At 36.7% G+C, this 24,183-nt stretch overlaps 2 protein-coding genes across 2 annotated transcripts; both read right to left on the reverse strand.

Moving 5' to 3' along the window:
- Window positions 1-11,663: 11,663 nt before the first annotated feature.
- LOC128551639 (dynein light chain Tctex-type protein 2B-like) lies at window positions 11,664-13,109 on the reverse strand. Its single transcript, XM_053532535.1, has one exon. It carries the CDS (start codon window positions 12,280-12,282, stop codon window positions 11,698-11,700), a length of 585 nt encoding a protein of 194 aa, XP_053388510.1. The 5' UTR covers window positions 12,283-13,109; the 3' UTR covers window positions 11,664-11,697.
- A 220-nt stretch (window positions 13,110-13,329) lies between these two features.
- On the reverse strand, window positions 13,330-23,864 carry LOC128551640 (uncharacterized). The gene is made up of 10 exons (XM_053532536.1): window positions 23,856-23,864; window positions 23,452-23,578; window positions 22,577-22,780; window positions 21,263-21,463; window positions 19,283-19,501; window positions 18,306-18,701; window positions 16,992-17,309; window positions 16,260-16,565; window positions 14,139-14,305; window positions 13,330-13,704 (listed from the first exon to the last, which is right to left on the reverse strand). Exons 1-10 carry the CDS (start codon window positions 23,862-23,864, stop codon window positions 13,672-13,674), a joined length of 1,980 nt encoding a protein of 659 aa, XP_053388511.1. The 3' UTR covers window positions 13,330-13,671.
- Between the last annotated feature and the right edge of the window lie 319 nt (window positions 23,865-24,183).

The raw sequence follows: 24,183 nt of genomic DNA on the forward strand, positions 1-24,183 counted from the left end.
GCCATTTGCAATACGAAGGGGAGATCACTCTAATGCACTTTTTCCCTATCCAGTTACTGCCCCTGTTCCCTTTGACGCCATTTCCAAAATGAAGGGGAGGTCACTAACACACATTTTCCCTTATCCAATTACTGCCCCTTCTCCCTTTGACGCCATTTGCAAAACGAAGGGGAGGTCACTAACACACATTTTCCCTATCCAGTTATTGCCCCTTCTCCCTTTGACGCCATTTGCAATACGAAGTGGAGGTCACTAACACACCTTTTCCCTATCCAGTTATTGCCCCTTCTCCCTTTGACGTCATTTGCAAATCAGAGGTCACACACACCTTTTCCCTATCCAGTTATTGCCCCTTCTCCCTTTGACGCCATTTGCAATACGAAGGGGAGGTCACTCTAACACATCTTTTCCCTATCCAGTTATTGCCCCTTCTCCCTTTTTGACGCCATTTGCAATACAGAGGTCACACACACCTTTTCCCTATCCAGTTATTGCCCCTTCTCCCTTTGACGGAGGTAACCTTGGAAGGACAAAAAAAAGGTAGGTTACAGTGACCTCCCCTGAAAATTGCAAATGGCGTCGATGCGTCAAGGGGACGTAACTGTGGAAGGACAAAAAAAAGGTAGGTTACAGTGACCTCCCCTGAAAATTGCAAATGGCGTCGATGCGTCAAGGGGACGTAACCTTGGAAGGACAAAAACAAAAAAGGTAGGTTACAGTGACCTCCCCTGAAAATTGCAAATGACGTCGAGGCGGCAAGGGTAGGTAACCTTGGAAGGACAAAAAAAAAGCCGGTTAGAGTGTCCTCCCCTGAAAATTGCAAATGGCGTCGAGGCGACAAGGGGAGGTAACCTTGGAAGGACAAAAAGTGGTCGGTTAGGGTGACCTCCCCTGAAAATTGCAAATGGCGTCGAGGCGGCAAGGGGAGGTAACCTTGGAAGGACAAAAAAAAAAAGTCGGTTAGAGTGACCTCCCCTGAAAATTGCAAATGGCGTCGAGGCGGCAAGGGGAGGTAACCTTGGAAGGACAAAAAAGATAGGTTACAGTGACCTCCCCTGAAAATTGCAAATGGCGTCGATGCGTCAAGGGGACGTAACCATGGAAGGACAAAAACAAAAAAGGTCGGTTAGAGTGACCTCCCTTGAAAATTGCAAATGACGTCGAGGCGGCAAGGGGAGGTAACCTTGGAAGGACAAAAAAAAGGCCGGGTAGAGTGACCTCCCCTGAAAATTGCAAATGGCGTCGAGGGGACAATGGTAGGTAACCTTGGAAGGACAAAAAAAAGGTCGTTTAGAGTGACCTCCCCTGAAAATTGCAAATGACGTCGAGGCTTTAAGGGGAGGTAACATTGGATGGACAAAAAGGTCGAATGGAGTGACCTCCCCTGGAAATTGCAAATGGCGTCGAGAAAAGAAAAAGGTAGGTTAGAGTGACCTCCCCTGAAAATTGCAAATGGCGTCGAGGCGTCAGGGGAGGTAACCCTGTAAGGACAGAAAATGGTCGGTTAGAGTGACCTCCCCTGAAAATTGCAATTGGCGTCGAGGCGGCAAGGGGAGGTAACCTTGGAAAGACAAAAACAAATAAGGTCGGTTAAAGTGACCTCCCTGAAAATTGCAAATGGCGTCGAGACGGAAAAGGGAGGTAACCTTGGAAGGACAAAAAAAAGGTAGGTTACATTGACCTCCCCTGAAAATTGCAAATGGCGTCGAGGTGTCAAGGGGATGTAACCTTGGAAGTACAAAGAAAGGTAGGTTAGAGTGACCTCCCCTTGAAAATTGCAAATGGCGTCGAGGCGGCAAGGGGAGGTAACTTTGGAAGGACAAAAAAAATGGTCGAATAGAGTGACCTCCCCTGGAAATTGCAAATGGCGTCGAGGCGGCAAGGGGAGGTAACCTTGAAAGGACAAAAAAGGTAGGTTAGAGTGGCCTCCCCTTGAAAATTGCAAATGGCGTCGAGGCGGCAAGGGGACGTAACCTTGGAAGGACAAAAAAAAGGTAGGTTAGAGTGACCTCCCCTGAAAATTTCAAATGGCATCGAGGCGTCAGGGGAGGTAACCTTGGAAGGACAAAAAAATGGTCGGTTAGAGTGACCTCCCCTGAAAATTGCAAATGGCGTCGAGGCGGCAAGGGGAGGTAACTTTGGGAGGACAAAAAATGATCGGTTAGAGTGACCTCCCCTGAAAATTGCAAATGGCGTCGAGGCGGCAAGGGGAGGTAACCTTGGAAGGACAAAAACAGAAAAGGTCGGTTAGAGTGACCTCCCTGAAAATTGCAAATGGCGTCGAGGCGGCAAGGGGAGGTAACCTTGGAAGGACAAAGAAAAGGTAGGTTAGAGTGACCTCCCCTGAAAATTGCAAATGGCGTCGAGGCGTTAGGGGAGGTAACTTTTGGAGGACAAAAAATGATCGGTTAGAGTGACCTCCCCTGAAAATTGCAAATGGCGTCGAGGTGGCAAGGGGAGGTAACCTTGGAAGGACAAAAAAAAAGGTCGGTTAGAGTGGCCTCCCCTGGAAATTGCAAATGGCGTCGAGGCGGCAAGGGGAGGTAACCTTGAAAGGACAAAAAAGGTAGGTTAGAATGACCTCCTCTGATTCATGTAAGGAAGTTGGAAATTAGTTGCGGAGAACAGGTTTGTACTGGTACAGAATCCAGGAACACTGGTTAGGTTAACACATAACTGAAATACTGTTGAAAGTGGCGTTAAAACCCAAAACAAACAAACAACTGCTTACTATTCTCTTCCCATTTATCATAACAAGGCAATGTGATAAAAAATAGACATGACATATTTCCCAAGTTCGAAGGTCAATCTCACTTAGATAAAAACATGTTATATTTCTTGTTTGGTCCATCAGTTATATAGTCAAACAACTGGACAAAGGCATTCACTGAAATAATGATCCATTTATTGAAGGTCCATTCTATTAGTTTGAAAGACAATGTCACTCTTTAAGGTCAAAGACTTAAAATCAGTCTATACCATTGTCGGCGATAGATAGTCTTCTTGACACTGTGTTGATTCGCCGTAACATCTAAATTACTCTGTCACTCTGTATCTTTTGTATGTCTGAATGGATATTCAAATAAGGTTTGAAAAACGCGTTCATCATAACAAGAGAAGACTATATGTCATGTGCAAGACTTAGACCTATATTTAAAGTTCAAACCAATGAATTGACGCCATTTTTCTTGATCGTGCAAGGGGTGGATTTTCAAATCACTTGGGAAAAAGTGACTCTAATAAAACAATACGTTACTACCTTAAAGGTCAAGGTCACATTCAGAAGTCAAATGTTTATGACGCTTTCCGACTAAATTATAGTGATAAAATTTCTGGTCCATAACGCTTTCATACATATTGAGATGTCAAAATAACTAGACATGAAAGAGCACATTCACAATATACAAAAACCATCTTGCCAGTTCCAGTGTAAGGCCATGATTGACTGATTAATTAAATCTATTTTCCTATCTCCCCGTTTTTTGTTTTGTTTTTGTTTTTGTTTGTTTGTTTGTTTCCATAACAGCTAATCATGTTAGACCCAGAACTTTGAAGTGCATGAATAGCTTGAAACAAAACCACCATAACAAGGCGATTTGTACAAGAAACTTGTAAACAGATCAAAGGTCAATGTCAAAGTGTAATCGTGAGCTAAATATCCGACTATGTCCGTTATTCAACTTGCAAACACTTCTGTATCTTGACATTACGTAGTAGTGACATTCGCGGCCGACAGACACATCTGAAGCACCAAGTTACTTTATTTTATCAAGTGAGTACCAAATGTTATATTTTCACTTAAGAGTTGCCCAGATGTATAATCCCCCATTTTATTATATATCTATGTAAATTCGGCTTGTATTTCACAAGGAAATATCAACAAGCAGGAAAAATCCGTATTGTACATATTGTATTGTATATCTTACCGGACTACTTTCATTTAATATGTATGACCAGACACAGTTCTATAGCGCACGCTAAACTCTTATTTGGTTCTATCTTAATGTTGATATACGTACGAAAACAAAACAAAAAAGTGGAGGTGTAAAATAAAATGGTCACTATAGTAGTGGCTGGATCTGAGATTTTGTATTCGGCTCTTCTGGATTTTGCCAGCTAGGATCACACTCGTCGCTTGCACGCCTCGTGAGATCCGAGCTGGCAAAATCGACTCTTGCCGAATAAAGAATCACAGATCATGCTACTGTTATAATAACCCTATCATATTTCAATAAACCAATAAATTATCCATTTCTAACTGGACTTTTGGACGAAAGTGTAGAAAATCCATTAAAAAAAAAAGATATAGAACATGTAAAACATATGTTTTTGAACGTGTTTTATAGAAGAGTGAACATCGTGCAAAATTTTCGCAAATTAGGTCGGCGCATATTTGTTATTTTTAGCTCACCTGAGCCAAAGGCTCATGGTGAGCTTTTGTGACCACTCAATGTCCCTCGTCCGTCGTCAGTCGTACGTCGTCAGTCGTCCGTCAACATTTTCTAAAAAAATCTTCTTCTTGAAAACCACTGGGCAGAATTATATCAAACTTCACAGGAATGATCCTTGGGTGGTCTCCTTTCAAAATTATTCAAAGCATTGAATTCCATGCAGAACTCTGGTAGCCATGGCAACCAAAAGGAAAAACTTTAAAAATCTTCTTCTCAAAAACCAGAAGCCTTAGAGCTTAGATATTTGGTGTGAAGCATTGTCTAGTTTGTTCAAATCATGACCCCTGGGGTGAAAATTGACCCCACCCCAGGGGTCACTTGATTTTACATAGGAAAATCTTCAAAAAATTTCTAAAAATAAACCAGACGGCCTAGAGCTTAGATATTTAACATGTAGCATTGCCTACAAAACTTGTTAAAATCATGACCCCGGGGTCAAAATTGACCCCGCCCCAGGGGTCACTTGATTTTACATAGGAAAATCTTAAAAAAAAATCTAAAAATAAACCAGAAGGCCTAGATCTTAGATATTTGAAATGTAGCATTGCTTAGTAGACTTCTACAAAATTTGTTCAAATGATGACCCTCGGGGTCAAATTGACCCTGCCCCATGGGGTTACTTGATTGTACATAGAGACATCTTCAAAATTTTCTAAAAATAAACCAGATGGCCTAGAGCTTAGATATTTGACATGTAGCATTGCCTGGTGGACCTCTACAAACCTTGTTCAAATCTTGACCCCAGGGGTTAAAATTGACCCCGCCCCAGTGGTCACTTAATTTTACAAAGAAAAATCTTCAAAAATTTCTAAAAATAAACCAGAAGGTCTAGATCTTAGATATTTGACATGTAGCATTGTCTAGTAGACTTCTACAAAATTTGTTCAAATCATGACCCCAGGGTTCAAATTGACCCTGCCCCATGTGGTTACTTGATTGTACATAGAAAAATCTTCAAAATTTTCTAAGAATAAACCAGAAGGCCTAGAGCTTAGATATTTGTCATGTAGCATTGCCTAGTTTACCTCTACAAAATTTGTTCAAATCTTTTTATTGACCCAAACCCAGGGGTTACTTGATTGTATATAGGGAAATCTCATAAATTTGCTAAAAATAAACCAGAAGGCCTAGATCTTAGATATTTGATATGTAACATTGCCTAGTAAACTTCTACAAACTTTATTCAAAGCATGATTCCCGGGGTAAAATTGGCTCCGCCCCAGGGGTTACTTGATTGTACATCGGAAAATCTTCAAAAAAAATTCTAAAAAAATCATCAGTTTGACATTTGAAACATGTAGCTCATATTACTCAGGTGAGCGATCCAGGGTCATCATGACACTCTTGTTTCAATAAAATTATCAGGTATATTTCACACTATTATTTTAATAATTCACCGAAAACATGTTATAAATAAACTGACAGTTTTCTGCCTTCTTTTTTTATACACTTATTAGTCATCAGCGAAACTGTTATCAGCTTATATCAAAGAATAAACGAAATCGAATATTTGAGCCGGGCCATGAGAAAACCAACATAGTGGGTATGCGACCAGCATGGATCCAGACCAGCCTGCGCATCCGCGCAGTCTGGTCAGGCCCCATGCTGTTCGCTTTTAAAGCCTATTGGAATTGGAGAAACGATTAGCAAACAGCATGGATCCTGACCAGACTGCGCGGATGCGCAGGCTGGTCTGGATCCATGATGGTCGCATACCCACTATGTTGGTTTTCCCATGGCACGGCTCAATTTTTATCTTGCTAAATCATAATTGAAATCGTTAATATGAAAAGTAAATAGAACCTAGGAGAGGTTACAAAAGGTTATATCCCAAGATAAACACTACCTATATGAAATATTAATGATCGTGTTATTTTGTAATTTGATCTACTCCCAATTCTGTAGGGACCATGGCTACATAGACATTATCCAAACAAATATAATGGTTAGTAGTTTAAACTAGTTTTAGGATTAAATGTCACGTTTCTTTTTATCATTTTAAGACTTTTAATACTTTTTTTATTTTTTTGTTCAAATAAATACACTTGAAAAGCGTTTAAATACACTAAATTGTTAATAATGAGTTTTAGAATAAGAGGCAAAATATGTACCAAGAGTCAGATATTTGAAAAAGGTCATTTTATTTCTTCTTTTTGGCCCGCTTAATCCGACACAAGAATTTTCATTATTTCATTTTATTTCTCTACAAGACTATTCATGTTACATTATACATCATTTTAAAGAATTCAGAGGGTTAGTTTTGAATTTACATAAAATATGATTTTGATGACGTAATTTCCATTGTGAATTTTGGCCATTTTGGATACCATTCTTTTTAAAAAATTCAATGTTGTTTATAATTTTTGACTGATTGTTATAAGTCTTGGTTATTCTAAATTTAAAATATACAAAACACTAAAAAATCATAGACCCGAATTTTACTCTAAATACATTTCAAAATCAAATCCACATTTTCTTTTCAAAGATCTAAAATTAAAAAAACATAGCATTACTCTCTTACATACGGTGGTATGTTTAGGACATCCAATTATTTTTTTAGGATTAAATTATCCTGAGCGATCAACATCTTATCTCGTGCGTACGACATCTTATCTTGAACGATCAACATCTTATCTCGAGCGATCAACATCTTATCTTGAGCGATCAACATCTTATTTCGTGCGCACGACATCTTATCTTGAGCGATCAACATCTTATCTCGTGCGAACGACATCTTATCTTGAGCGATCAACATCTTATCTCGAGCGATCAACATATTATCTTGAGCGATCAACATATTATCTTGAGCGATCAACATCTTATCTCGAGCGATCAACATATTATCTTGAGCGATCAACATCTTATTTCGTGCGCACGACATCTTATCTTGAGCGATCAACATCTTATCTCGAGCGATCAACATATTATCTTGAGCGATCAACATATTATCTTGAGCGATCAACATCTTATCTCGTGCACATATCTTATCTTGAGCGATCAACATATTATCTTGAGCGATCAACATCTTATTTCGTGCGCACGACATCTTATCTTGAGCGATCAACATCTTATCTCGAGCGATCAGCATATTATCTCGAGCGATCAACATCTTATCTCGAGCGAGCAACATATTATCTTGAGCGATCAACATCTTATCTTGAGCGATCAACATCTTATCTCGTGCGCACGACATCTTATCTTGAGCGATCAACATATTATTTTGAGCGATCAACATCTTATTTCGTGCGCACGACATCTTATCTTGAGCGATCAACATCTTATCTCGTGCGCACGACATCTTATCTTGAGCGATCAACATATTATCTTGAGCGATCAACATCTTATTTCGAGCGATCAACATATTATCTTGAGCGATCAACATATTATCTCGAGCGATCAACATCTTTTCTCGGTCATCTTATCAATATCTATTTAGGACCTTTGTGTGAATTCAGATCATTAGTAAAACATACGGCTGCCACTGTTTTTGTTTTTATTTAGATTATACTTATAACCGTTTCACATGTTTGCAGGGTTGGACATTTAAATACGGAAACTGATAAAAAAGGCAGCAAAAAATCAGTGATGATGCAAAGATATAAATTTAAGTCCTTGACAAAAAAATAATAGTATGTAGGCTTCGCTATGGAAGCCCTGGAGGGACAACTGATTTCCGTACTTCCCACTTCTGACTTCTAACTTTTGCACTTCTCACTTCCAACTTCTTGACTTCCTACTTCCTACTTCTAACTTCCGCACTTCTGACTAACAACTTCCCGACTTTCGACTTCTGATTTCCAACTTCCACACTTCTTACTTCTGACTTTTGACTTCTTACTTCCTTCTTCTAACTTTGGCACTTTTGACCTCTAACTTCCGCACTTCTGACTTCCAGCTTCCTGACTTCATACTTCCGACTTCCAACTTCCACACTTCTTATTTCTGACTTCCAAAAAAGAAAAGTTGGCAGTCAGAAGTGCGGAAGTTGGAAGTTAGAAGTCAGAAGTGTGGAAGTTAGAAGTCAGAAGTACGATAGTTAGAAGAGGGAGGTAAGAAGTCAAGAAGTCGGAAGTAAGAAGTGTGGAAGTTGGAAATCAGAAGTCGAAAGGCAGGAAGTTAGAAGTCAGAAGTGCGGAAGTTAGAAGTCAGAAGTGCGGAAGTTAGAAGAGGGAAGTAAGAAGTCAAAAAGTCGGAAGTAAGAAGTGTGGAAGTTGGAAATCAGAAGTCGAAAGTCTGGAAGTTAGAAGTCAGAAGTGTGGAAGTTAGAAGAAGGAAGTAAGAAGTCAAGAAGTCGGAAGTAAGAAGTGTGGAAGTTTGAAATCAGAAGTCGAAAGTCAGGAAGTTGGAAGTCAGAAGTGTGGAAGTTAGAAGTAGAAAGTAGGAAGTCAAGAAGTTCGAAGTGAGAAGTGCAAAAGTTAGAAGTCAGAAGTTGGAAGTACGGAAATCAATTGTCCCTCCAGGGCTTCCATACTTCGCCCATATATTAAACGATTTTCCTTGTTTTCCCTTAATTCATACATGCAACTTTTCTGCGCGAATTTATCAGTCGAACTGAAATTTGTTGCTGTTCTAACATGCAGTATGCATCATTGGTTATGTTCTTTGATTTTGAAGATAGGATGGCCAATTATATGCATTGCTTTCCCAATTGATGTGATAAACTTGTACATGTACTTGTGGGAAGTTTAAACAACAGCGGAATAGGCGGGACCCTAATTAACAACTTGTCCGTATGTTTTACTAATGACCTAAATGCACACACAAAGGGCCTTAATATATATAAATAAGATGTCGTGCGCTCGAGATAAGATGTTGATCGCACAAGATAAGATGTTGATCGCTCAAGATAATATGTTGATCGCTCGAGCTAAGATGTTGATCGCTCAAGATAATATGTTGATCGCTCGAGATAGGATGTTGATCGCTCAAGATAATATGTTGATCGCTCGAGATTAGATATTGATCGCTCGAGATAAGATGTTGATCGCTCAAGATAATATGTTGATCGCTCGAGATAAGATGTTGATCGCTCAAGATAAGATGTCGTGCGCACGAAATAAGATGTTGATCGCTCGAGATAAGATGTTGATCGCTCGAGATAATATGTTGATCGCTCAAGATAATATGTTGATCGCTCGATATAAGATGTTGATCGCTCAAGATAATATGTTGATCGCTCAAGATAAGATGTTGATCGCTCAAGATAATATGTTGATCGCTCGATATAAGATGTTGATCGCTCAAGATAATATGTTGATCGCTCAAGATAAGATGTTGATCGCTCGAGATAATATGTTGATCGCTCGAGATAAGATGTTGATCGCTCGAGATAATATGTTGATCGCTCAAGATAATATGTTGATCGCTCAAGATAAGATGTTGATCGCTCAAGATAAGATGTCGTGCGCACGAAATAAGATGTTGATCGCTCGAGATAAGATGTTGATCGCTCAAGATAATATGTTGATCGCTCGAGATAAGATGTTGATCGCTCGAGATAATATGTTGATCGCTCAAAATAAGATGTTGCTCGCTCAAGATAATATGTTGATCGCTCCAGATAAGATGTTGATCGCTCAAGATAATATGTTGATCGCTCAAGATAATATGTTGATCGCTCAAGATAATATGTTGATCGCTCGAGATAAGATGTCGTGCGCACGAGATAAGATGTTGATCGCTCAAGATAATATGTTGATCGCTCAAGATAAGATGTTGGTCGCTCGAGATAAGATGTTGATCGCTCGAGATAATATGTTGATCGCTCGAGATTAGATGTTGATCGCTCAAGATAAGATGTTGTGCGCACGAGATAATATGTTGATCGCTCGAGATAAGATGTCGTGCGCAAGAGATAAGATGTAAATCGCTCAAGATAAGATGTCGTGCGCACGAGATAATTTAATCTTAAAAAAAAATAACATATGTCCTAAACATACCACCGTACTTACACTTTAAAATGATACGTATAACGTATATATAACGTATTATCTTACAAATCTTGCATAATGAAGATATATTTTAAGAAAGAAAAAGTGTTACCGATATGATAGATCAGAGATAGTTGTTAAGGCAACCTATTCAGAAATGGGGATTCAGATGCTTGAGCCCCACTGGTATCTGTTACAAGGTAGCAGGTTGGTGAACCACCAGGTAGTTAGATAATGATTATATGTTGCTTTCCTGTTTGGTGATAGAATTCGGCGGTATATGTGTAAAATACTGTATATGTCTCATAAACCTATTACATGCTTCAGTAGTTAAGCACTCGGGCTAGCGCCCTCGTAGTTCAATTCCTACGCATCTGAACTCTGAACCGTGGTAAATTAGACGATAAACCACTCGAAGGTCTTGATTATTTATCAATTGAATAGGTAGCCGGTTTACAGACTTAATCGCGTTACTTCGGACCTCAGACACTTGTATACACGTACTGAATTGCTTGTCTGTCATTAGTTTTGACTACTGGCCTGCAGTTTCACACAACACCAGAATCAAATTATAAATGTAGTATTTTTCAAGGTTTGAATTATCGTGTTGATACCGGTTAATAGCACTGGTCATATAGCGGACAACTAAATGAAGGAATCATGTAACAGTTCTGACTATTGACTGGCAATACATTCAGTAAGTGTATATCAGTGCTGCCCTATTAAAGAATAAAAAAAAACATTCAATTATTATTCCGCTTTATCATCTTTAGTCTGCACACTTATCTTTTGACATTGAAAATGGTGCATATATAAGTGTCCAAAACATACTGTTTTCAAGTAGATTATCTACCTCTGCAGTGACTTCTTTACGAGTAATTTTAACTGATAAGCAACTTGCCATGTTTTGATTTAAAATGCATTTTATTAGTGTTGATACGCTATACACAAGTGCAATAAAGAAAATAACGTGTGGACTGTTCAACAGCAATTTATCAACTGCATGACACATCTAGTGTAAGTTATGCTTAAATGAATGCTATGGGAAACTTAATTTATACACGTGCTTAAATATTAGTATGATTTATTTTGAAGAGATAAAAGCAATAATGTTAAAATACTTTTAACAGCACAATATTTAAACTTTCATTCACTCATATTAACAACGATCCAGAAAAAAGCGAGCATTCCAAATGAAATTTTGCTTTTGATGTAGAATCCATAACTAATTTGTCCACTTCCGGTAAATATGATTATGTAAGGTATTAAGAATTGAGCATCGTTTGTTTCTTTTTGTTAATGTAGTAATCTCAAAATTAATCATAGTATGTTGCAAATACACTGCCGACGGCCGTAAATTCGCTCGTTTCAAACGTCGCCGTGGCATAATTGTCATGGTCTTTATTCCACAGACACCTGCTCACATGGCGCATGCTCTGTCCCTGATTTTCCAGAATCATGACATGCGCAATCAATTTGTATCGCTGACAACCGGAAGTCTTCACGCGTTCTTTGATCAGTTCTGCTAAACTTTTGCACAAATTAGGAAACTTCTTCGGGTCGTACTTTTTCCCTTTCAAATAATTTTCCAACACGTGATGAATAGTTTCTTCTGCTTTCTTTGTAGAAAATTTCGTTTTTTCGTCTGGTTCCAAACGGTACGTGTTTTCATACTGTTTCTGTATTTGTGATTCTGAACCGCTCTTCGAGAAAGATCCGCCAAAAAGTTTGATTTTGTGTCTCAGTCTCTGAAGTTTGAGCTTACCGGTCCCGCTCGAGCTCTCACTCTGCATGGTTCCGGCGCGATCCCTAAGTCCAAACGATTTGTGAGATACGGTATCAGTACTTTTCCCAGTGGCGTTATGCGCCTTCAATATCTCTCGGCTTAACCCTTTTTCCATAGTGAAATCGCGTTTAACCGATTTGTTGAATTAAATATAATGTAATTCAAATGGTGATTGTTCAACAAACAGACGAGTTCAATTTAAAATTCTTTCAACAAATCAGATACCACATAACATCTATAACAACTATTGTTCGTGATCAACTTGACAAATACGTAAAACAAACAAAATTTCCGTTTCAACGGAAATTAGTACAATCAAGCGCACCCTAAAATGTCTCTTTTTCACCTACAGTCCTTAAATCCGTTTGATATTTGAACTACTGCATGATATAAAAACGTTTAAAATATGAGCATATATTTTCTTATCAACTTTTGATTTAAACGTTCCAAACTAATGATAGAGTTGCCACAAAATATCTTTATTGTATCTAGTTACGAAAATCGAAGGTCGGAACGATTCAAGTCCGATCTAACTGTCGACCCTTTTCAAAAATATCCAATATGAACCAAAACTCTGGGTGTATTTGTGACAAATTGCTTTTGAATTGCACCACAATTTAGATGTTATTAAATTTTAAATGTTAAAGGATATCTGAATTACTTATGATATACAACAATACATTTGAACAATTTAATGGAGGGTTTTAATGGTCGAGTCGTTCGCAGGTTTACTTAATTTCACCACAGATATTTATTCAGTCAATATTGTTATTGACATATAATATGAAAACTAAATATCAGTTACTTCAGATGTATTGCAAGGTGGTATAAAAATAAATACAGAATAAGAGTAAAAGTCTACAAAATTACTCTATGAAAGGCTATGCAAATGCGTTATTTGGAACACACACAAGCTTTGTTTAACTGACGAATTATTAAATTTTGTCAAAGAAAATTAAAAAAAATTTAAAGGCTTTTAAGTAATTTAATTCACTTTTAAAAATATATAATTATATGTATTAATGTTTTACTATTTTAGAACGCACTATATATTTGTTTGTAAATTACTTTTTCGTTTTGTAAATAAAATAGCACCTTACTTTAATATTAACAGTATGTGAATCATAATTTCTATTAATGAAATAAACTGGACAGGTGAACACATTAAAAATTCCGTCAAAAATTAATTATATATCTTTTTAATCAGCTGTACAGTTCGTGCAAACTGAACTGTCTTAATTTCTATTTTGTTTCTTCTTACATTTTTGTAAAATGTTAGAAGTTGATAAAATAGGCTGGACATTCAGATAATCATTATGTTCATGCTTAAAATATTGTAAAGGATGAATTTAACCAAACTTTAAATTTTTCTTGACTTATCCTAAAAATTAAACCACTATACATACTCTAACTCCTGCCCAACAATAAAAATTTATATGACATTTCAGTTTGCACGACCTATATCACTGCTATAATTATCAATTATATTCGGTTGAGAGCTTCACTATAATTCACGGTCCTCCTTATTGTCGTAAATCTGAAATTTAGAAAAAAGAGATTATAAATTAAAAATATATAGATTCAATTAAGAAATCAATCATACGTTCATTCAGAAAACGTCTTTGTAAAGATTTTGATCCGTTTATAAATAAATATATGTATTTTCGTAATGTCAAAGTTAAGAAAAAATGATAATTACAAAATTGACTATATGAAGAATGCAATATTTGTAGGTAGTGTGTACTTTTCTAAAGTTTGACTTTAATCTGCTAGAATAGATGGATATAAAAGATGGCTTTTCGTTATTTTTAGTTGAAGATATGAAGGTGAAACATGAAATGCTTCTTAATACCACAGTGAACATCAAAATTATCTTAGCGTTTTGATTGCGCTTTAAACAATTTGTCTGTTTATTATGATATCTGTGTCATCAAAATAAACATTAATCTTAAAACTCTAAATTTCTGTTACCTGGAATATCCTATTTTCGAATGATGTATGTTCTTGGTAGGAAGCTCTGTGTTTACATTTAAAAAGGTATACCACGGTTGCTATAGCAATCACCATAGCAACAAGCGACACACTGGCCACGGTGACAGCTACAATCATACTGTGTTGGTTACCGGAATGTGATGAACCTGCAATTTATAATAACCAAAATGTATTAAAGAGATACATTTTAGCAATAAATCAAGTATATTTTTTCATATACAACGGTAAAACTTGAGGTCACCATGGCAACTGAAAGCAATACTGTTCTGCATGGCAACAAGCGAGACACTTGCCACCGTGACAGCAACGATCATACTGTGTTGGTTACCAGAATGTGATGAACCTGCAATTTATAATAATCAAATGTATTAAAGACATACATTTTAGCAATAAATCAAGTGTATAATTCATATACAACGGTATATATCGCGGTCACCATGGCAACTGAAAGCATACTGTTCTGCATATCGAAATGTATTAACCTGCAACTGATAATGAAAAAATATTATACAGTTTAAAGTGAATCAGTTTTTTTTCATAAAGAAGTTTTTTTAGATCGCTGTGGCAACAAGTGTCACTATTTTATAGTGACGATAAACAACAATGTTATGCTAAAGAATCTGTAGAATGGTTTAAAATGCCTATCGATTGACCAAGATTTATAGAATTCACTTTGTCCAACTCTCAAAAAGATTAAGTAAACTAGCTAGCCCTGTCAATTTCCTTATCTATTCTAACATTCCCCGTGGCCAACTGTGACTGGACAGTCTGTTTAACCTTTAGCCTGCTAAATATCTAAAATGGACTGGTCCATCATTCATTTTGGGCAGTTCCATTTATTACTCCAAGGGGTGTTTACTGAAAATTTACTGACTGAATAGCGAAAAGTACAGACCATGATCAGCCTGCACAGATGTGCAGGCTGATCTTGGTCAGCACTGGTTGCATAGGCAGAATCACTTGCCGCCAGCAGGCTAAAGGTTATATTAAGGTAAATGTTGTATTGCAATCCTGAGAGCTGACAACAATTTTTCCAGCGGTTACAACATGTGGCTATGAAACCTGGGGTCGTCAGTTCGAGCCCCTTCTGCGCCAACTAATAATTACAAACAATGGGATAAGAGTCACACGTATGCGTGCTTTACATCTGGCACGCTAAAGAACCAGGGACGCTTCTTAAATCTGAACCTCTTCTGTATCTTGCAACTAAACAGTTTTATGAAAAAGACAGCACGTCAGCTTACAAACAAACAAAACAATCATCGAATTTCCCTGCCTCATTATCATGAAAGTTACCCTAATTTCAGCCACCTACCTATATTGTTTTTTTTTCCAAATGCAATTCCGAAAGCAAAAGCAATTTATATCTGTGCAAATATCGTGGAGGACCGGGACGCGCTAAATATCAATCATCTGTATTGCAATATTGACACTATCTCTACAAATCGTTTTATCTCTATCAGTGATAGGGCAAAAATGAGTTTAATAAATTGCGGTGTTTAAGATCAAATGACATGTTTACACTCACCGTTTCAAGCATTATCTCACGTTTTCTTGATATATGGAACAGTGCGCGCAAAAAAATACAATGCCACTTGCATTAAGACACCGGCAAAAAGTGGTCTCTTTGCACAAATGGTCTCTTACTACAACATCATTTGTTTTGTTTTTTCAACAACGGAAACAGGGACTGAAAAGGTTTATCTTAACACTATAATAATCATGAAAATCTTTCACTAACTGATGTTGCAGATGGAAATATCTGGTTCGAGTGTAACTGTTTAGGCGGTAACGAGGCTCTGCCGAGAGTCAGATATTTCCATCAGCAACTTCAACTAGAAATGGATTCTTTTTCTTGCATGCCATATCCTTCAGTTGATAGAAGAAAATAAAAGTGCAAACGAATGCTTTTTAGTACTTACAAATGCCGTGTGAATTTACGCACTCATCTATAAATTACAACACGTGAGTCGTCTTGCAAGTCGAGTTGTAAGATGAGTTTTTCCAGCACCGGCAAAAAGACGGGAATATCATGTCCGGCATGCAAGAAAAGTGGCCTCTTTACAGAGTGGTCTCTCAAGCCGGCTTGACTGTACTTACTGTATTGATGTATTGATACAAAATGCATTTTGTTCGTAAAAGCTATGGTTCCATCTTTCCGACTGATGCCTAACCAGACAGTGTACATACATCCGGACGTCAGGTCTTGCAAAGTATATGTGACACTGTTGGCCGTCACGCAGGCTTTTAGAAGCGTGTCCTCGTCATTTTCACGAGTCCAAAGAACCTCAATATTGTTGACGTTTGCTTCAAGATGCGCCGGAAGACGACCCCATGTGATAATAACAAAAGAACTCCCGATCGATATATTTTTAATACTAAGAGATAATTGTGCATTGGAAATTTCTGAAACGAAATAAAAACAAATATTGATTAAGTTTTTAATGTCATTAGGCCTATATTGTTTTGTTAATGTAACTGTGAATTGCAAATTGGTATCATTTGACAAAATTTATCGTTTCTTCACATGTAATAATAAAATTCATTTCAAAGCTTAAGTATGTTATTTATTGCTTTTTGAACAAAAAAGAAATGTAGCGATTAAAATACCGTCTGCAAAAATCATCTTCCTTATCGGCAACGATCGGAACATGAAAAGTAGTGAGTTTCCCCTCCCACAATTTTTTTTGTGCTTTTTCTTTTTGCATTTCTTTATGGTTAAAGATTGTGTATCATAGAAAAATGTAATAAGATAATAAAAGTACATTCAACGACCTTCAAAGCATCTTAAATCAATATGAGCTACAACAAATAGGAAAAAGAAAGAAACACCTTTTAAAGAAGACGTATTGAAGAACGTGGTTGCTAAGCGACGTTCTCCAGGATACGCAAGAAGCTGCGCCTCGTACCATCTGGAGTGATATAAACACTTCAACATATAGTTTCTGTCAGAAAATATTAGTCTTTCTGTATACTGCCATTCAGCTCTGCTGAAAGGTTTATAGTTGATGACAAATGATGATATGCTGTAAAGAAGATGTTCTGGAATGGTCCAGGAAAGAAAGGCACTGTTAGAAGATGTGTTTATAGCAGAAAAATACACTCTGTTTAATCGCGACATCAGATGGTTTGGAGCACTAACGTGTAAACCTGCAAGAAAAAAGAAATCAGTTCAAACACATTTCCTTACATGAATTTTGATATAACATAGCGATAATATTTAATATCGGCCTTGAAGGTACTAAATGCGATTTTGCTATGTTCAGAGTAGCGCGGAAGCTTCCACACGGCCAGCGCAATTCGTATTCAATTGAAAACTAATAAATCAAGATGTATATCGGTATTACGTGTTGGTAATATACAATCAATCAAATAATTTTACTGACAATATCATGTACCAGTCTTCGACCCTAGTTTGATTAAAGTACTCAATCAAAGTCAAGTAGCAATAACTCTATACTTTTTTTTTTACCTCGTATAATATTGTGAAAAGTGTCAACAGTACGTGTGGCGCTGCATATATGTTATCACTGTTCTCTCTGCTTAAAGTGTTTTATATAAAGTATTGTGTAAGTGCAAAAGTAAATTTATGACTGAACTATCAAATTCTACAATCATTTTAAAATAATCATTTGATAATAATTCCACATTTACATATTGACGTTGTTTCCATTATGTAATTTAGTTATTTCTCTCACTGGTAAAATTAACTAGATGGAAAAAAGATAATTAGAGGTAAACAAATACGTATACATATATTAATTATCATGAAAGACGTCAATTTCTACTTAAGATATTCGACACGTAATGAGAACAAGAAAACTGCGTATTCTTCATAGGCGATTTCGGCATTTTCAGGTTTTATGGGAAAATATGTGCGCGTTGAGTAATATTTACGTCCGAAGAATGCCGAATCAGCCTAACATGAATACGGAATCACACGGATATTGCCGAGTGTCATTACGGGTCCACTATCTTAAATCGCCTCGTCCGGGGATCGAAGTAATGACCTGTCAAATCACTGTCTTGCGCTTTACTCAGTGGGAACACACGTTGACAAATACATAAAATACGTAATCTGCAATGTCTTGGGGGTTTTTTCAGATTGAGTTGAACATTTAATTGGTTAACTACTACAACACTTACCCGGAAGCTGTACCGCTCTCGTATCCGCTATGTATTCTGGGACAGCTTTTTGACTTTTATCAAAACTAATTTTCAGTTTCACGTAATAAAATGTATCCACGATCAGTTTTGGAATCACAAGCAAATAGTTTCTGTTGACTTTGTACAAAACATAAGGTTTCCCAAAATCTCTAAATTCAAGAGTGTCGTTTGAAGTGTAAATGACGTCACTGAATTTGACGGTGACGTTTGACGTCCAGACGGTGTAGTTCTTGTTGCTGGCGTCAGTGGTATAGAATAACGTCATCTGGATAGCGGTTTGTTCGTCTTTCGTTGAGATGAACTGGAAGCGGACTAGTATGCTAGATGATACGGTGTATTTTGTGATCGCGTAGGTACTAAGCACATCGTTGTTATCTGAAATGAAATTACAAAAATTATAAATATAGTTTAAAATTCAATTCGCGAAAATGTTATTAAAAGTGTATTTCTTGTTTCACGAGACTCCTATTATAATAAAAGCTTCTATAAAGTCCGTTTTTTTTTCATATTAGTGTAGCAAAAATCAAGCAAAAGATCGTATCTCTTTTATTTGCCAGATTGTTTTTCAAGACAGGTATGTTTTGAGGTTTTATGAAATCAGGGTTTAGTCTAATTCTACAACGAAGAAAAAATTGATCCGGACGTGCAGAACTACCTTAAAGTTTAAGGATTCGAAAGCAAACTGGAATGCCGAATAGAACTTTGATTTCTTGTTTAATGACATTCTAAAAATAAATGAATTTAAGACTGAGTAGTACGCACTTTAAAATCAAGTTACTTGAAATGAGTTTATAGATTTTTCAAAAACTTAATGAAAATCCGAATGTATTCAATACCCATGAACTTAATCTAAATATATGACGTGTAAACGTGATCTCATTTTCTTACTTAAATGGAATGAATTAAGATCATTTTCGTGAGAATAATATGTAAAAGGTATCAAACAAATATTTCACCCGTTTGTTTCTCGCAGAGAATCTGGCGGCAGCATAGATTGTCTATCAAGGAAGGTTCTGGACATGTCACCGACTGTTCAGACAGTGTTGTTGGCAAACATTTACTCAGATTGACACAGTTTACCTCCCTTGAAGGCATACACGAGCAAATCTCACAGTCTGAGCTCTGGAACCACGTGCCAACCCTATGTGACATATTGATGTACTGACATACATCATCTGAAAAATGTGATACGATATATTGAAATTGATAAAATTACGAAAACTGTGTGTACACGGTACACGTACGCAGACGGAGACAAAGGTATCAAAGCCGATCGATATACAATTAATAAATTTCGATCCTGCGGCGGTAGAGGGAGTAATGTGGGTGTGGAATGATGTGATACTGAGAGAACAATATCAAGACAGAAAAAAACCCACTTCAAAACAGAGAAGAAATATTTAAGTTTTGTGGACAGCTTTCTTTTAGCAATTGCGTGATTGTGTAAATGTAGCAGTTTTGAAGCGTTAAACACGGAGCCGCAAGAACGTTTGATCCTGGGATCTAAAATGTTAAACAAATTCAAACTCGAACAATAAACACCATTTATTGTTTTCAAGCAAACTAATAAAGCCAAATATAGTGTTGCTATTTGAAGTATATGATTTTTACTTGTAGACTCTGCACCTTTTGTTGACCATTTATATTTGACAAACAAGTGTACAAATTGTTATGTACTGCCCGTCTAAAATTTCTCCTTATATATAAAAATGTATTTATATCTATATTTTATTCATACATCATGTTTATAACTCCTAAAGTTAATCAAACTTTACGTAATGAGTCCCTTTTTTCTTAGATTAGCGGAACTGGTAGACAGGAAAGTCAAACAAAAGAAAGGAAGATCAAAATTTTGAAAATAAAAAATGATCGAGTCGCTAGAATTTTAAAAACGTCGGTCTAAAATATACAAAAACTCGTGTATTTCATTTTCAAATACAGACGTATAAATTAAACTTACTTGAAACATTTAATGGGCGTTTATCACCCAAACAGCACTTTAAATCTACAAACTGTCTTAAAGGGGATTACTTCGTTTTACTGTTCGGTCTTTATTAGATACGTCATCAACAGCTGTTTGATGTAGTAAGAGTTGTTTTTGTGAAATTGTGTCGATACGGTATACATGCTGAAGTATTTCAAGCACTTCGATTTAGATAAATACTATTTACATTAGGACAATTTAGTTCAAAACATTGTACTTCAGTTTAAAATTGATGGTATTATGATCCATTGTACATTTTTCTACAAGCCAATGGTCATGTCAATAAAGTTACAAATTTCTACTACAAGGTAAACAAAATATTTTCAAAGAGACATTCCTTATTCAAGCATTGGTTTTTGAAGTGTATTTACTTTAAATAATCAACATTAACGCTGGTTCCATTTGTAAGAATATCAACGATTGCTACAAAATATTTTCATTTTTGATCACAGCAAATATGAAAATTTAAAATAGATGTCTAGTTTAACATTCCATGGGTAGTAACTCTCGAGTTACTATACCAATTGTGGCAGTATACGGTTATCGCGCATGATAGTAAATGAAATATAAATTTTGATTTGGCTACCCGGCTGGTAATTGAACCTAACAAACCGCCTTATGTTTTGCACAAATGCTCGCTAGGATGAGGAAAGAAGACACAAAACGCATTACAACATACAGGAAAAATCAACGACTGTGTTTTTTTCCCTCTAGATAGCATTTAACTAAAGTTTGAGTGAGGGTTTTCTTCAAAATTCAGGGATAAACAGTTTTTCTTTTAAATACTAATAATCATTTTGCCAGAAGAAATGACGATTCAATATTATGCAGTTACTTTCGGACAAATTTGACTTGGTTAAACAGATCACTTTTATTTTTATTTAGAAACCATTTGATAATAATGTAAACGCACAGCAGACATTTGAAAAAAAAAAAAGCATTTTATTCTTACCCATTTCATGACATTCGTACGATTCGCAACAGCCATCCGGCGATTTTGTAAGGACTGGATTTGTGCAGTTTTCAGGAACCATGATGTCAGCACAAAGTGGTACGCACGTGACTGAACCATCGTAACACGTGCAATTCTCAGCACAGTCTATAACCCAGGAGTACTCGTGCTGCACGGGCTCCCCCAAATAAGAACATGTATCTGAATAAGAAGTATCTTTAAAATGTGGAGTAGACCTTCATTTCGTAATTATACGAATGGATAAGTATTATAATACGAAACTAACTGTTATTGGTAAACCATTTAAAATGTGAAAATATAACGCAGCCAGTCACGGGAGTGACACAGTCTGGCTTTTTAAGGTAGACGGCTGCTCAAGAGATGTTGAAATTAGCAATAGAATGTAATTTTGGAAGTTAGCTGACAGACTTCTTAAGGCTTGTGGCTGCGTTTTACAGGTGACAATTAAGGCAGGTTTTACTGTATTCAGACTCTTGACTGCACATACACATGTTCTTGTACATTAAGCACATAACAGAAATAATGCGTCTTGATTTCGATGTTTTTATTACACACACGCCTGTTTTCCAACTGTTTATGTGTAAACTTTAACATTAAAATTGCGCATTTATTATTATCATAATGATGTGGTTGTGATAAATTGGATTTTTGAATTGTTTTTAAAGTGATATTAGACAGTAAAAATGTCAAAAAAATATTTCAAAGCTCTTAACAAGTATTTTATTAAATGGCACGTTAGCAACGCAAACCTAGCAGATGAAACACGTGGCCGTTTTTGTGTTTTATTTCTAAAGAATTAAAAAAGGCCATATGAAAGAAGTAAGAAAACGGTGATGAATAAAATGCGCATGCAAGATTTTCATGTTTTGTTTTCCAAATGATCGCGGACATTTTGTAGGTTAAAGGTCACTAAATCAAATCCTTTGTTTCGTACACATAGCGATCCTTTCAAACCTGATTTACAAATCTTTAAAGATCATCACATTTTCTTACACCAACTTTTCATGCCAGTTCTATCTAAAATTTACGAAAAAAAAAACAAAAACACTTGGGTTTGAATAATTCCAGTGGTCGTCTTTATTAAAAACACTTGCTGCAGTTTGGGGCAAAAATGTCCCAATTTCGATCTACAAAACGTGCCGACATGAACACCGTCTAATCTCCGAAGAACGCATTCTAGCAGTGAAGGAATTATCAAAGTACCAGTACTGCACGAAAATAAGCAAATTATGGAAATCTTACGATCTGTTTACTTGAAACTATTGCCTACTTGAGACCATATATATACCATACCATAGGAGCAGTGATGCACGAGGTCGCAACAGTTTTCACGATTTGTCGTTTCCGAACATGGACGTGCATTTGCGTGTTGTTTCGAGCACACAGGTACACACTGGAATCTGCCGGTGTTAGAACAGTAGCAGGACTCCTCACAGTCCACAACCAGCTGCTCCCCTATCGGTACCCGCCGACCATTGTATAAACAATGATCTGTGGCTGAAACATGAATATTGCATATTTCATTTTTGTTGTAGGTTATTAAGTGATCGTTGAAAAAATATGAAGGTAGTTGACTCGTAATACTCTAGTTTCCGTGTAATTGTATTCTCGTTAGGCTATCGGCATTCTTTGGGCGTTAATAGAGCTTGCTCAACGCACACATAGCTTTCCGTAAATACCCGGATAATGCCGAAATTTCACACGTACGTAATTTGCCGATCGTCACTACTGGTCCAAAACATTAAAATACCTAAAATATTTACAGCCTGTACACATTTCATCGGAAATGGCCAGAGTTTGTCATTGATAAATAAATACAATTGCTGAAAACTATCCCAGTTTTCGACCGACTACTAGTAAGTAAGTCGAAGAGCAAAATATGCATTTCAGGTGCACAAAGCCCGCTAAACGGACAGGCTTTCATTTGTTACCGGATTTAGGTAGCATGCCTTATTTATTTGAATATAAAGATACATAACAAAGGAGGCATGTGTTCTGTAGTCAATAACTACTGCAGAATCGACGAATATTATATACAAAAATATTTAAGCGATATCCTGTTCTCATTCGCTGTACCAGATTTTAAAAGATGTTTTAAGAATGTTTCAGAACCGATATGTATTATCCGTTAGCGATGAACTTTAAAAACCGGTTTAGTTAGGTCTTACCTTTTGTTTGTGCCACGACAACTTCTGTGAGATTTTGATATGTATTCCCTGTCCGTACTCCAACTTGGACATAGTACAATGTGCTTGGCGTCAACCATTGTAGGGAGTAACTACTCTTTTTTCCTACCTGAAAATAGAAATGATAATTTTATGATAAAATTTTCTCTACTCCAGTGAGTATAAGCCCTCCCTGCAGCGTTCAAGTACATATACGGCTCAACAAGGCTATTTAGCTGACATATTTATTTCATTTGCAAGCGTCCGTGCATAATGTGAGGTTTTAATAATTGAATACACCTACCACGCACTATTTCTTTCTTCCTACAAAATATCTTCACTAGTAAATGACACACTCGTAAGAGATATAATGCAGGAACATAACAGTCATCAGAAAATACGGTTACAGAAGCCATTTTCGTCAGATTTGTAGGATATCTCCTTAATTTTGTGGGGTTTTTTAACCTTGAGAAGCTTTAATACATTATCAGAATGGACCTTTCAAGACAAAGCGGCGATGTTACTACACTTAATCTGTTATAAAGCATGAAATATGTGAACAATAAGACTACACATTAGCTTTAAGTGCCCCCATTAGTTGACTGCCAACATTAAATAGACGGTATAATTGCACCATCAGTTCTCTAATATTATGATCTCAAAAGATTTATCGCAGAGATCCAGTATAGAATCGAAATGCCTGGCATCCTAGTGCTGTCGTTTTTCAGCTTCAAC

The sequence above is a fragment of the Mercenaria mercenaria genome, unplaced genomic scaffold (assembly GCF_021730395.1).
Source record: "Mercenaria mercenaria strain notata unplaced genomic scaffold, MADL_Memer_1 contig_142, whole genome shotgun sequence".
Taxonomy (NCBI): Eukaryota; Metazoa; Mollusca; class Bivalvia; order Venerida; family Veneridae; genus Mercenaria; species Mercenaria mercenaria.

Excerpts from the sequence above, each read along its gene's own strand:
- LOC128551639 (XM_053532535.1), bottom strand. The coding sequence starts at position 12,282 with ATGGAAAAAGGGTTAAGCCGAGAGATATTGAAGGCGCATAACGCCACT.
- LOC128551640 (XM_053532536.1), bottom strand. Across the intron at positions 22,781-23,451 it reads TGTCGTGGCACAAACAAAAG|CCACAGATCATTGTTTATAC; the intron begins GTAAGACCTAAC and ends TTCATGTTTCAG. Across the intron at positions 14,306-16,259 it reads TGTATCAATACATCAATACA|GTTCATCACATTCCGGTAAC; the intron begins GTAAGTACAGTC and ends TATAAATTGCAG.